The 14,059-nt window shown below is 39.9% G+C and overlaps 1 protein-coding gene across 1 annotated transcript; it reads left to right on the plus strand.

Moving 5' to 3' along the window:
• The first annotated feature begins 2,052 nt into the window (after nucleotides 1–2,052).
• Nucleotides 2,053–6,518, plus strand: KRT13 (keratin 13). The gene is made up of 8 exons (XM_074223947.1): nucleotides 2,053–2,612; nucleotides 4,020–4,102; nucleotides 4,293–4,449; nucleotides 4,616–4,777; nucleotides 4,907–5,032; nucleotides 5,120–5,340; nucleotides 5,827–5,855; nucleotides 6,143–6,518. Exons 1-8 carry the CDS (start codon nucleotides 2,133–2,135, stop codon nucleotides 6,211–6,213), a joined length of 1,329 nt encoding a protein of 442 aa, XP_074080048.1. The 5' UTR covers nucleotides 2,053–2,132; the 3' UTR covers nucleotides 6,214–6,518.
• The last annotated feature ends 7,541 nt before the right edge of the window (nucleotides 6,519–14,059 follow it).

The raw sequence follows: 14,059 nt of genomic DNA on the forward strand, positions 1-14,059 counted from the left end.
TTTCTTCATTCTATGATTTTGGAGCTTTTTATTGCTCCTCAGGATTTTTATCATTCCAGAAATTCCAGCCAGGTGAGTAGGAACCCCTTAAAATGCTTTGTTATTTTGATAAGATAAAATATTTTCATTAGTATTATAAAAATTAACATTGCTCACAAACACAACCAATTTAACTTGCTTAGTCAGGGACACTTTTTAATTGGCTACACTCCTCTTCTACAATAATAATAATAGTTTAATTTAAATAAAATTTCATTTAAAATTTTATTTTTAAAATATTTGAAAAAAAAATGTAAAATTTTTTAAGTTCCTTGAGTCAGTGGCTATGTTTATATATCATCATTGCTTAGCATAATGCCTGACATTATAAATGCTTAATAGATATCTGCTAACTTTACATGTATTATTTTTGATGTAGCTATTGACATGGTCGATGCTAGATAAGAAGTCAGGAAGACCTGGGTTCAATTACGATCCTGGACACTTATTAACTATATGATGGTGGTCAAGTCACTTCATCTGTCTATCTCAGTTTCCTTATGTATAAATTGTGGATAACACTAGTCCCCATCTCCCAGTGTAGTTATGAGGGCCAAATGAGACAACCTTAGTAAAGAATTCAGCAAACCTCAAAGACCTTTGGAAATATTAGCTATTATTATTATTATTATTATTATTATTATTATTATTATTATTATACAGTATTAACTTCTCTTTGCCCTAGTTTCTTAATCTATAATATGTGTTCTCTAAAATCCCCCCAGTTCTAAATCTCTGACCCCAAGATCCTTAAGGAAGTAATCTTGATTGGTGGAGCAAGAAGTAGAGTTGGAATTAGGAAGACTTGGGTTTTACTTTTTCCTTAGGCACTTACTAAATAATAGCTAATATTTATATAGTAGTTACTATGTACCAGGCAATGTGTGAGACACATTGCACTTATTATCTCATACGACCCTCCCAACAACCCTGTGAGGTGGAGGCTGCTATTATTTCTATTTTATGATGGGGAAATGAAGGCAAGCAGAGGTTAAATGACTTGCTTGGGGTCACTCAGTGAATAAGTGTCTGAGTCTACATTTGAATTCAGGTCTTCCTGACTCCAAGTTCAGTACTCTTTCCAATGAGATATGAAGCTGCCTTACTAGCTGTATGACCCTAAGCAAGTCAGTTAATCTCTCTCAGACTCCCTTGCCTCCCTGGTTGTTTTGAGGATCAACTATTGCAAATCTAAAGTTGTAGAAAAATATATGTTACTATTATTAAAACTACTTCCTACTAGAGTGACTTTGAACAAGTTACTTGGGTTCTTTTGATTCCCAGGGTCAATGGTTCTCTTTCTACATACTAAGAGGGTTCTACTGAATGTCTTCTGGGGTCCCTTACATCTTTGATGATCCTACAATCCATTTCACTGAAGAAACTGAGGCTCATAAGAAGTCATGATTTGTTCAGGGTCACAGAATTAGTATCAGAAGTTGGATATTGGAATAGCCTTGGAAATATGAGAATCAACTGTGTATTATTGCATTGTCAATGTGTTTATATGTATATATGTATTCACCTGATTCTATAACACTAAGAAAGGAGTGGGATATCTTGGGACCCAAAATGGAGGGAAAAAGATGGTAGTTAATGAGGCATGGGAACACAAAAAATCATAATACTTGTTGGAAGTAACATCAGGGAAGACTTAGGTCCTGCTGAAAAGCTGTGAATGCTTTCCATTGACAAAGCATCTCTGTAGGCATTTGTTTCCATGGTGTCCTTCTAATATTGGGTGGGGCTGGAAGACCTGTGGAAGTTTGCCTCCTAAGTGCAGAGGTGAAGTGAATTCAATTGTCAAAAAGGTAGTCTCAAGCAAAACATCATTCACTCTGAATCATCCTCTTTGTTACAGGATTAAAAAAACACCCCAAAAAGCCACTACCCACCCTGAAATACAGAAAGGCAACTGAGCTTTAGGGAAACAGGAGTGTCATTGGCATGGACCTCGAGGGTGGGGAAGGGGGGAGGGGCCACCTCCATGGAAGGTGTATAAAAGAGGCCCTGTTTTAGGGAAGAGTCACATACCCTTGGGTCTAGCTCAATCTAAACAACAGCTAAAACCAGGATCTCTAGCTACTATAGCCATGAGTTGCCGTCTTCAGACCTCCTCTTCCACTTATGGAGGTGGTTTTGGTGGTGGCTCTTGCCAACTGGGAGGAGGTCGGGGTATGTCTAGCTGCTCCTCTAGGTTTGTGTCCTCTGGGTCAATGGGGGGCTATGGTGGTGGAATAAGCTGTGGCTTTGGTGGAGGAGCTGGTAGTGGTTTTGGTGGGGGCTTTGGTGGTGGTGCTGGAGGTGGCTATGGAGGAGGTTTTGGAGGTGCCTTTTGTGGTGGCTTTGACATTGGTGGTGGAGATGGTGGCCTCTTGACTGGCAATGAGAAGATCACTATGCAGAACCTCAATGACCGCCTGGCCTCCTACCTGGACAAAGTACGGGCTCTAGAGGAGGCCAATGCTGACTTGGAGGTCAAGATCCGGGACTGGCATCTAAAGCAAAGCCCCACAAGCCCTGAGAGGGATTACAGCCCTTATTACAAGACCATCGAGGATCTCCGGGAAAAGGTAAGACTTTGGGGTATAGAGGTAACAGTAGACTATTCTCTCTATATCAGTCTCCAAGGTCAAAGGTCATAGGATCTTAGGAAACAATGACAGCTATATTGGGGATAGAAACTCACCCTCCCTTCAGGCTATGTTCTAATGACTTGCCATGCTGATCTGGGCTCCTAATGGATTTATTTATGATGTGTATTTTATCCCACAGTTAATTTTTACTACAGTTATTACTCAAGTGGAAAGCTTTACTTCTTCATAAACATTCAGTTTCTAAGGGACTCTATCCTTGTAATCCAGGCTTCTTTAGAAACTGATAACAGTTTTGAGAAATGTTTGCCAGGTCATAGATCAAGGAATAGCTGTACATTTCATGCTGTCCAGTTAACATTTTTATGAGCAATTGTGACTAAAAGATAAGGAAAACATTAACAAAGAAAAGCAGATTTCTTTGGGATTCCCAATCCTCCTCTTGTGAGTTTATCATGTTCATGACAGCATGCTGAGACAAGAGCAGAGCTCTGGCTTAGGATAGGGTCGGTTGGGTCATCAGCATTTCTGGAATGTGGATAAGAAGATGAATCTTAAAGTAAGGGGCTGCTGTTCTATGTCTCTCTGATGCCAACTTAACCTTGTTGAGTCTCAATTTCTTTCTTAAAATGAGGGAGTTGGACTCGGTAATAAAGAACCATTTATTTAGTATCTGGAGGCTTGCAAAGTGCTTTGTTTTTTTAATTCTTAGAATAGCCCTAGTTATATCATTCCCATTTTACAGAGGAGGAAACAGAATCAGAGCGATTTAAGGGATTTGTCCAGCTAGTAAATATCTGTGGTATGATTTGAAGCCAAGTTTTTCTATCTTCTCCAGTTCTAGTGTTCTACTACTCTGGCATGTTGTCTCCCCTCAGATGACTTTCCAGCACTAAACCCTATGTTCTTAGGAACCTCAGAGGTCTGGCTCTAATTGAGATTTTTTTTTTTAATATGTAGGTTTAGGTTGAGCTGCTTTTCTTCATTCTAAAAAATAGGGCCACAGACCATCAGAGAGAGCAATCCTCCCACCCTGAGGAATGTTACATGATTGATGGCAAGAGGGAATGTTTGTTTGGAGAAAAGGAGATACTGCGCAGAAGCCATCATTCTCTCACCTCCCGTCTTCATAGTTAAGATGGGAATCTTTTCCTTAAAATGTTTTTTTTCCCATCCTCCACTGACAATTAAGATACTTAGAATTATAAAGCTATGGAATACCAGAGATTGAAGAGACCTAGGAGATCAAAGATCCCTCATTTTATAAAGGAGGAAACTGAGGCTTAAGACAGGGAAGTGATTTGCTTAAGGTCATACTACTAGGTAGTACCCAAATTCTTGAATAAGCCGGAAGGACTGGAAATTACTGTTTTCTGTTTCTCATAGATCCTGGCAGCCACTATTGATAACTCTCGGGTCATTCTGGAGATTGATAATGCCAGGCTGGCTGCTGATGACTTCAGGCTCAAGTAAGTCTCTCTCTCTCTCTCTCCCTCTCTCTCTCTCTCTCTCTCTCTCTCTCTCTCTCTCTCTCTCTCTCTTTTCTTTTTGAGTTTTGATGAATATGGAGGAAAAAGCTCCCAAAGAAAGAACTGAGCTTAGGAAGGATGTAATTTCATTCACAAGGTTATTTAAATTTTGGATTTTCTCACCCTCTAGGTATGAGAACGAACTAACCCTGCGCCAGGGTGTGGAGGCTGATATCAATGGCCTGCGCAGGGTACTGGATGAGCTGACCCTCTCCAAGACAGACTTGGAGATGCAGATTGAGAGCTTGAATGAGGAACTGGCCTTCCTCAAGAAGAACCATGAAGAGGTGAGGGAATGGGAGGGTGACAGCTGAGTGATCTGCACAGGAGTCCATTGGCTTAGTGGCTTTGTCCAGACAGAATGATACTCCCCGGTGCTTGAGCATCCCTGTCCAGTGTTACAATGGGAGTCAAGAAGAGAAGTTTGAATTCTGGTCTTTCTTATCTCTATAGGAAATGAAGGAATATAGCAACCAGGTGGTGGGCCAGGTCAATGTGGAGATGGATGCCACCCCTGGAATTGACCTGACCCGTACACTGGCTGAAATGAGAGAGCAGTATGAAGCCTTGGCTGAGAAGAACCGCCGGGATGCAGAAGCCTGGTTCCAACAGAAGGTATTCTCATCCTTTTGCTCTAGAGACCCTGGTTCTTCTCAAATTTGAGAATGGATCATCTTGCTTTGCTCTTACAGTCAGGATCTTCATTCTGATGTTTCATCTTTGATATCCCTCCCCTCCACCCAGAGTGAAGAGCTGAACAAGGAAGTCTCTACTAGCACTGAAATGATCCAGACCAGCAAGACCGAGATCACAGAACTGAGACGCACACTCCAGGGACTGGAGATCGAACTGCAGTCTCAGCTCAGCATGGTGTGTGGACAATCCTCCCCTGGGTGACTGATGCCTGTCTCCCAGACTCCAGCCACCTCCTGAACCCGTTCTCTATTTCCTCCACAGAAAGCTGGACTGGAGGGTACTGTGGCTGAGACAGAGTGTCGCTACGCCATGCAGCTGCAACAGATCCAGGGACTGATCAGCAGCATCGAGGCCCAGCTGAGCGAGCTCCGTAGTGAGATGGAATGCCAGAACCAGGAATACAAGATGCTGTTGGACATCAAGACACGGCTAGAGCAGGAGATTGCCACATACCGCAGTCTGCTGGAGGGCCAGGACTCCAAGTAAGCATAGGGTCCCCTACCTCACACTCTGGGCTCTCATAAAAGACTTAGAGAAAGGCAGTGACTCAAGAGGTCATGTTCTATAACAGATAGGTAGGGCAACAGATTTAGAGTTCAAATCTTCCCCCCAGACACTCACCCTGGGCAAATCACAACCAATCTGTGCTTCAGGACAGATGATTTCCAACTCTCCATCTCTTCCCTCTCCAACTCTTAAGAGTCCTTAACAATTTAGCATTTCCTGAAAATGATTCCCTATTCCTACAGCCAAACTTGTCTCCTGAAGGAGCTGTTAAGACAGGAGTCAAAACCTGTCTAAAAAGCAGTAGATGAAGTTCCCTTACAATCTGGGGATAGCTGAACCAATGAGCAAAATTTAGGGGGTTTCAGACCAGACTAATTTAACTTCTCAAGAAACTGGGATAGGAAGGTGCATCTTGTTTTCTGAGCCGTAGTTTATTTCTGTCTTTCTCCTCTTTCTTATAGGATGACTGGCTTCCCTACTTCTGGAACAGGTAAGAGAATCCTCTGGCCTGGGTGTGGTTAGGTGGAATGGAGTTGGGTTGGGGAGAGAGAATTCCCTTTCCTTAAGGGCAAGGAGCTCCAGTTATGAAGGCTGTCATATTCATGGCCAAATAACATTCTAACCTGTCAGTCACTAGAATAATCTCTGAGACTGCCTGGGGTATTTCTACTTTTGTTTGCTGTATCACCCAGCTAATTGAGGTGCCCCTGTGGCCTCTCCCTATAAAACCCTTCTAGAATGACTTTTTTGAATGAGACCTTCTGCTTCCTTTCCTAGGTTCTGGTACCAGCAGTGGTACTAGCATTTCTGGAGGAACCCGTCGGGTTTCAGATGCCCGAAAGCCATAAATCTGTTCAACTTTTGGCCCCCTCCTCTCTCCACCAGTCAACACAAATGAGAAGTCAGAGGAATGAAAAATCTTAAGTTTCTGACAAATGAGCCCCTGCTCAACCCAATTCTACTTGTTGGTCACTCACCAGAGGAGATCTAAAGATGAGGCCTCTTTTCTCTTCATCAGTCAACTACTTATCTCATTGTGATGTTCCCTTTCAAGGAAGGGGAGGATATTCTTCCATGTCTCTCTCTTTGTCTCATGTCTCATACTCTCATGAAATGAAAGTAATTCAATAAAGTTTCCTCTTGTTTCTGCAAATGTACTTTTGATATCGATCTTGTTTCTAGAGACTGAATTGCTCAAAAAGATCATTAGATATTCATTCTGCCTGGCATGACACAGGGTACTTAGCCTGTTCGAGCAGATCCTAGAGCATGTGATTCCATTTCATTTTATTCCTTTCATCGAACTTAGGCAAATGATTTCCATTCTCTGGGTCTTGGTTTCTTTCTCCTTAAGATAATGGGATAAGATGAAAAGTTCTCTGTGGTCCTTGACAGTACTAATCCTTTGATCCTATGGAGTGAGTTTCTATTCTTGAATCCAGGACAAAGTGAATCTCAATTTAATGTCACCAGCAGCATTGATGGGATTTTATTGCTTGACATTTCACATTTAGAGCTTAGAGCAGTTTCTGATCCTTATTCTGAAGACTAGGGGCCAGGAATCTGTCTGTAGAACAAGATTAGCTTGACCACAACAGAGCATGTTATATCAGTTAGTGAGGAATGACCCCTTCCTCTTGTCCCCCTCAGCAGGATTGTCCTTAGAATGTCCAAGTTCACCATTGTGGGACTGGCCTAGGGTATAATTCTTCAACACAAGGTCAAGGCAGTATCGTACTTTCCAAAAGTTCCTTTGCAATAATTAGGGTGTGGTGAGGAATCTCATGTGTATTTGCTATGAGATGCAATTCTACCTGGGAGCCAAAGGGACACAGGCCCAAGGGAGGCTCCCATTTCATCTCAAAGAACAGACAAGGAGAAGGAAATACTCTGGAGTAGCCAAAGATTAAGTCTATTACTGGGAGTTCTTAGGACAGGGGAGCAGGATCTCTAGATATGTCTCTGTTAATAACCAGCCTCTTCTACCAGTATCATTTACCAGGTTTACTATAAATAAACAGGTTCCTTTCTGACCAGGTGAACAGATAGCAATTGAATTTTAAGTCAGTTTGCCTTTGGAAGTTTTCTCTTCCTCAGCCTCAGGTTTCCTTGTAGTCTCTTGAGGATGGAATGATGGGCCCATTGCTTGGATTCTTAATAAAAAGACCCAGATGTACAGATACTGCCATTCCCATAATTCCTCTGTCCCCTCCTTCATCATTTCCTTCTTTTGCCAAGGCTGATACATAAACAATTCATTTATCAGCAGTGATGCTCATGGGTATTAGGAAACTAGTATGGTTCCTGAGAATTAATGAGATCTTCTTAAGAATGTACCAAGAAAGATCAAGAGTAGAAAGACTCTGGAATTCTCAGATAAGACTGGGAAGGAGACATATTATGCTCTTAGCTCCTTGAGGGCAGGGTCTGGGTTTGCTTTTCTTTGTCTTCCCAGAATTTATCAGATGATTGGCATATAGCAGATACTTAAGAAATCCTTGTTGTCAAGACTTATTTTGACAGGCACCTGTAGAAGCATAGAGGTGTGAGGGACCTTATAGTGAATCTTGTCCTTGGTCCCAAGGAAATAAAAGGACTTTCCCAAAGGTAACATGGCTAGGAAGCAACAGAAGTGAGATTTATGGGTCTTCTGACTCCCAGTTTTAGAGTTCTTTCCATTATATCCACACTGCCTCTTTTAGGCCTAGATTCCTTTGAGAACCCTAAGAAATACAGCCCAGGGGTCAAAGGAATGATAGATCATTCCCAGCCCTGAGTGTCTGATTGATCTATACAATCAGCGTGGGGTGGTTCCCAGGTCAAATGTTTGGAGTTCTTTATGAAGTTAGAGCAAGGAAGAATTAGAGGAATAAGTCCTACAGAAATGTGGATGATGAGCTACAAGGGAGCACATATATTTCAAATGTAATACCTATGGGGCCACGAGGTGGCGCCATATTGCACAGAACACCAGTGTTTGGAAGACTCTTCTTGAATTCAAATCTGACCTCAAATACCTACTAGCTGTGTAACCCTGGGCATGTTATTTAATACTGTTTGCCTCAGTTTCCTCATCTGTAAAATGAGATGGAGACGGAAATGGCAAACCACTCCAGTATCTCTGCCAAGAAAATGCCAAATAGGGTCAGTAAGAGTCAGATACAGCTAATCAGCAGCAACAACAAAGTGTGTTGGACCTGAAAAAGGAGTGAGGCTACTTAACCTTTGTCTTCCTTACTCCAATATGCCAATGGACTTGTGGTCTTATCAATATGGATGTTTCTGCTAAGTAGATTCCTGCCTATGCCTGCCCATCTCGTGTGACTCTTCTACATGGCTTCCTATCAGTTCTCCATACATTTATTCTGAGTATAATCTCCTTTCTAAGATCCCACCTTGGGCCAGAGACTACTCTGCTTCCTTGGCTCCCCCTTATCTCAAGACTACACAGACTAGCTGGTGTCCTGCAGTGGCTAATTGAGAAACACATCTTTTGCTACAGGATTGAGGAGGGAAGGACTGGGTTTCCCAATCCTGATTTCTCTAGTCTTGTATTGTCTTGTCTTAGATGAGGCAGACCAAGAGAGTAACAGTTGAATGGGATTCCTTCCTTCTTCCTGGAGTTATCTGAGCCCAATCTTCTGAACATCTAAGAAATTCCTAAAATACTTGGAAGAATCATAGAAAAAGATATACTCCTAGGGCAATAATGAAGATGCCAGGGCTCCCTTTTCCCACCAGTATATTTCTATCCATGTAAAGTCTTGGAAATAATAAACACTATGATGTAGCTATTATCTATTTAGCACTTGAAGATTTGTAAAGCACTTAACATGTAATCTCAATTATTATTATTTCATAGATAAGGAAAATGAAGCAGATAAAGGTTAAATGAATTGTCTAGAGTTTTACAGCTAGTAAATATCTGACACAAGATTTAGACTCAGATCTTCCAGACTCCTGGGCCAACATTCTATCCAGTGTTTCGTCTAGGATGAAACTCAATTGGATTGAACCTTAGACTGTCTAGGTTGGAATCCTGGATCTGCAATGTATATGATATTGGCAAGAAATTTCTCTTCTTTGAATTTTATTTACTTCATTTGAAAAATGAAGGGATGTGTTAGATAATCTATAAAGTCTTTTCTGGCAGCAAATCTTATATTTCTGGCAGCAAATCTTATAATCCTGTGAACATCCAAAGGACCCTTTAAGAGGAAAAGTGGTAGTCACCAATGGATACCATGTATTCTCAAAGGGAAGAGTTGAGTAAAGGACAGATGGGACCAGGGAAGAACCGAGCCTGAAGGTTCTTTCTCAAAATACTCTTATAATAGCAGTACTGCAGAAAGCTCCTACAAATCCCAGCTTTTCTATCTGTTCTTTTGTGGATGTGTCTTCCCTGTCTGATGAAGGCATCTGTGACTCCTTAGAAGCTATGAAAGCTAAATCTCTCTCTGATAGAATTTCTTTCCATCTTGAGAGGCAATGATGTCCATGTTTTTTTTTTTTTAGTTAAAATTTGTCCCATGTCATCAATGTCTATTTTCATTCTGTTTGCTTCGTACATTTTTTTCCTTTTCCTTTCAAAGAAGGACCTGTGAAAATTAGCTGATGAACACAATTTTTCAAGCCAATATTTTGTTGTTGTTCAATTGTTTCAGTCATGTCCAACTCTCAATGACCCCATTTGGAGTTTTGTTGGCAAAGATACAGGAGTGGCTTTGCCATTTCCTTCTTCCATTCATTTTTGTAGTTGAAGAAACTGAGGCAAATAGGGTTAAGTGATTTGCTCAAGGTCACAAGTCAGTGGTTTGCCATTTCTCTCTCCAACTCATTTTATGAAAGAGAAACTGAAGCAAATAGGGTAAGGCAATTTGCTCAGGGTCACACAGCTAATAAGTCTCTGAGGCCAGCAGGTCAGGTGCTCCATCCACTGTACCACAATAGCTGTCATTCTCTCCCCCCACCCCTTTTGTGTGTTCTAACAAATGGCTTTATTTCAAAAACTGTAAAATTTGTTTTACTGATTTGTTTTATCTTTACATCAGACACATTCTCCCTCACCATAATGAACCCTTTCTTTGTACAAAGAAAACTAATTAAGCAATGTTTAATACAGAGACCTTGAATATTCAGTATTCTGTATAATTAGTTCCCTATTTCCCATGAGAGGGAAGATCTAGTTCATTATCATTTCTCTAGAACCTTTGTTGGTTTATTAAACTTTTAATTTACACTGTTTTAATCATTGCATACATAGTTCTATTGCTTCTCCTTATTGTGCTCTGGATCCATTAATATATATATTTTCCCTCATTTCTTTGAATTTCTCATATTTCTCATTTCTTATTATACAATAACATTCCATCATAGTCATATACTATAATTTATTTCAAACCATTCTCAGATTATTAAGCAGGTAAATTGTTTCCTCTTCTTTGCTACTACAAAGACTGTCCTCAGAATTGTTTTGTCTTTCACTTCCTTGGGACATATGTCCAGTGGTGAGATTTCTGGAATAAATTTAGTATGGAAAATTGAGTCACTTTTTTTTTAATGGAATTCCAAAAGGCAATGTAAAACTTTTAGACTGTTTAACAAATCTGTCAAAAATATATTAGTTATCTTCTCAAAGTCTCTTCAACATTGAAAATTCCTATCTTTTCCTTCTGTTTAGAAAAAAAACCTATATATTTTTCTTTACATCATCATTTCTTAGTATTTCTCCCCCTACTGTCACAATGGCAGCTAGGTGGCTCAGTAGATAGCGTAGATAGATATTTAGTTAGAAAGACTCTTCTGCGATTCAACTTCAACTTCAATTCAATTCAATTCAACCTCAGACACTTACTAGCTATGTGATTCTGGGCAAGTCACTTAACTCTGTCAGTTTCCTCCTATGTAAAATAAATTGGAGAAGGAAACAGCAAATCACTTCATTGTCTTTGCCAAGAAAACCCTAAATGGGTCACAAAGGATCAGACATGGCTGAAAAAATGATTGAACAACACCCTTGTAAAAAAGAACACATGTTAAAGAAGAGAAATAAAGCACCTCATCAAAAATGATCAACACATCAACCTGGTCTGATAATGTTCCACATCGAAGATCACCTCATTTCCCCAACCAAAAGTTGGGGAGAAAGTACACTTTCTCATTTCTCTTCTACAGTGAAAATTATTCATTACAGTAATACAGTATTTAGGCTTTGTGGTTATTTCCATTTTCAGTGCTATAGAAGTGAATATTATCTTCCTGGCTCTGTTTTACTCTGTATCTATTCATAGAGGTCTTCCCATGTTTCTTTCCATTCTTAACATTTATCATTTCTCATGGTTCATGTAGTAATTTTGTTGAATTTAGATTTGACTTCAGACACTTACACAGCTGTGTGAGCCCTGGGCAAGTCACTTAATTTCTGCCTGCCTCAGTTTCCTCAAGTGTAAAATGGGAATCATAATAGAACTTATTTCCCAGAGTTGTTTGTGAGTATCAAATGAGGTAATATTTATAAAGTGCTAGGCATATTACCTGGCACAGAGTAGGTTTTAAATAAATGCTTGTGCCCTTTCCTTGCAGGCCCACCCCCATTTTTGTTGTTGTTCAGTCATGCCTGACTCTTTATGATCTCATTTGAGATTTTCTTGGCCAAGATACTGGAGTGACTTGCTTTTTTCTTCTCCAGCCCATTTTGCAGATGAAGAAACTGGGGCAAACAGGATCAAGTCTTTCTGACTCTGGGTCTTGCCTGCTGTACATTATGGCACCACCTAGCTGTCCTTGATTACCCCATTATCTATACTTTATTTTCTGTTCTTTGCTACTGTGATGATGAATAGTCCTGCTAGAAATGTTCTGATGTAAATGGGACCTTTCTTCCTGTCTTTAATATCTTTGGCTTTTCATGATTGATCTCTCTTTAGGGAAACTCCCTGTGTGATCCTGTGCAAGTCCCTTCATATCTCTTTCTTCATTTGAGCCTCAGTTTCCTCATCTGAGGAACAGATTAGGAGGTTGAACTGGGAGACCTCTGAGATACCTACCCACTTGAAATCTATGATCTTATGTTCTTTCTTCTTCAGTCCTAATTCGATGGCAAGAGTGCTAGATTTTACTCTAGGCTCGAATCTTGACTTTGCTACTTACAACCTATGAAATCTTTGGAACTTAACCTTCCTGGGACTCAGTTTCCTCTCCTGAAAAATGAAGCTTCTTAGCTTCCTTCCAGTCGTAAACTTGATCCCTAAAATGGCCTCCCATGGGCAGACATCACAGAGAAGAGAAGGGAGATCTCTCTGAAATTTTTCTTGTGAGCCTAGACTTTAAATTCACATCCAGGGAAATATTGATAAATGTTTAACCAAAAAAAGTATGCACACAGACACTTTTAGTTTACTTTGACCTGCTAACACATTCCTAAGTCTAGACAATTGACAAGGCAATAAATCAAGCTCTGATTTGTAGAAAGTGTTGATTTCTGAGGTGCAAATGCTCAACTGAAATTTATTTTTAAAATTCAAATTTATTTATTTATTTATTATTCCAACTATGCAAAGATAGTTTTCAAAAGTCATTTGTTGAGTTTTTGTTAGTTTTTGTATTCGTAAACTTTTGAATTCTACATTTTCTCCCTCCCTTCTCTCCTCCCTCTCTTTGATAGTAAGTAATCTCATATATGTTATAATTTTGTTAAGCATATTTCTGTTTTAATCATGTGAAAGAAGAATGAACAAAAGGGAACAAAAATGAGAGGATAAAAAGAAAAAGGAATAAAAAAAACTCCACATTTTCTTTGAATCTGCTTTATTCAACATTCAGAATCTATAGTTCTTTCTCTGGTTTTGGATGTTATTTTCCATCACAAGTCCTTGTCCTTTAGAATTGCCTTTGATTATTATACTGTTGAAAGAGTTAAGTCCATTATATTTGATCACACAATGTTGCTAATACCGTGTACAATGTTCTCTTGGTTCTGCTCACTTCACTCGGTGTCAGTTCATGTAAGTCTTTCTAGGTTTTTCTGAAGTCTGTCTGTCCATGATTTTTTTAAAAAAAAATTTTGTAGGGCAACAAGATTAAGTGACTTGCCCAAGGTCACACAGCCAAGTAAGTATTAAGTGTCTGAGGCCAGATTTGATCTCAGTTCCTCCTGCTCTATCCACTGTGCCACCTAGCTGACCCTGTCCATGATTTTTTGCAGAACAGTAGTACTCCATGAAATTCATATATCCCAATTTGTTCAGTCATTCCCCAATTGATAGGTATCCCTTCAATTTCCATTTTTCTGTCTCTACAAAGAAAGTTGCTATAAATATTTTTATGCATTGAAAATTTAACAGCAGCCTATGGGTATCTGGTCCTAGCTGACTGTCCCTATCATTCAACTCTCTAGAAGTTTTTGAAGGAAGGAGGGAAGGTAGGCGGTCACTGCACTGGTTTAGGCCCCTGCAGAGACTTACCATTTTGGGAAGTTGACTTAGGGTGGTTGTTAACTCTTCTAGTTTGTTTTTATGAATGACCTTAATAACACTGAAGCTTCTATGATGCCTTTCATCTGGGCTTCTCAACCCATTTGAAAGTAAAATTCCTGGTTAAAAAAATGGTAATTATAGTCTGTAGCCATCTTATTTGGTTTTGAGACAAGCTGATGTTGGTTGGAAGATAGATTGACAGGCTACATTCCACCCCCCT

This window comes from Macrotis lagotis, chromosome 2 (assembly GCF_037893015.1).
Source record: "Macrotis lagotis isolate mMagLag1 chromosome 2, bilby.v1.9.chrom.fasta, whole genome shotgun sequence".
NCBI classification, from domain to species: Eukaryota; Metazoa; Chordata; class Mammalia; order Peramelemorphia; family Peramelidae; genus Macrotis; species Macrotis lagotis.

Bases quoted from the DNA above. Each gene is read 5' to 3' on its own strand.
- KRT13 (XM_074223947.1), top strand. From the start codon at position 2,133: ATGAGTTGCCGTCTTCAGACCTCCTCTTCCACTTATGGAGGTGGTTTT. The intron at 4,450-4,615 runs GTGAGGGAATGG...TTATCTCTATAG, and splicing joins TCAAGAAGAACCATGAAGAG to GAAATGAAGGAATATAGCAA. The intron at 5,033-5,119 runs GTGTGTGGACAA...TTTCCTCCACAG, and splicing joins TGCAGTCTCAGCTCAGCATG to AAAGCTGGACTGGAGGGTAC.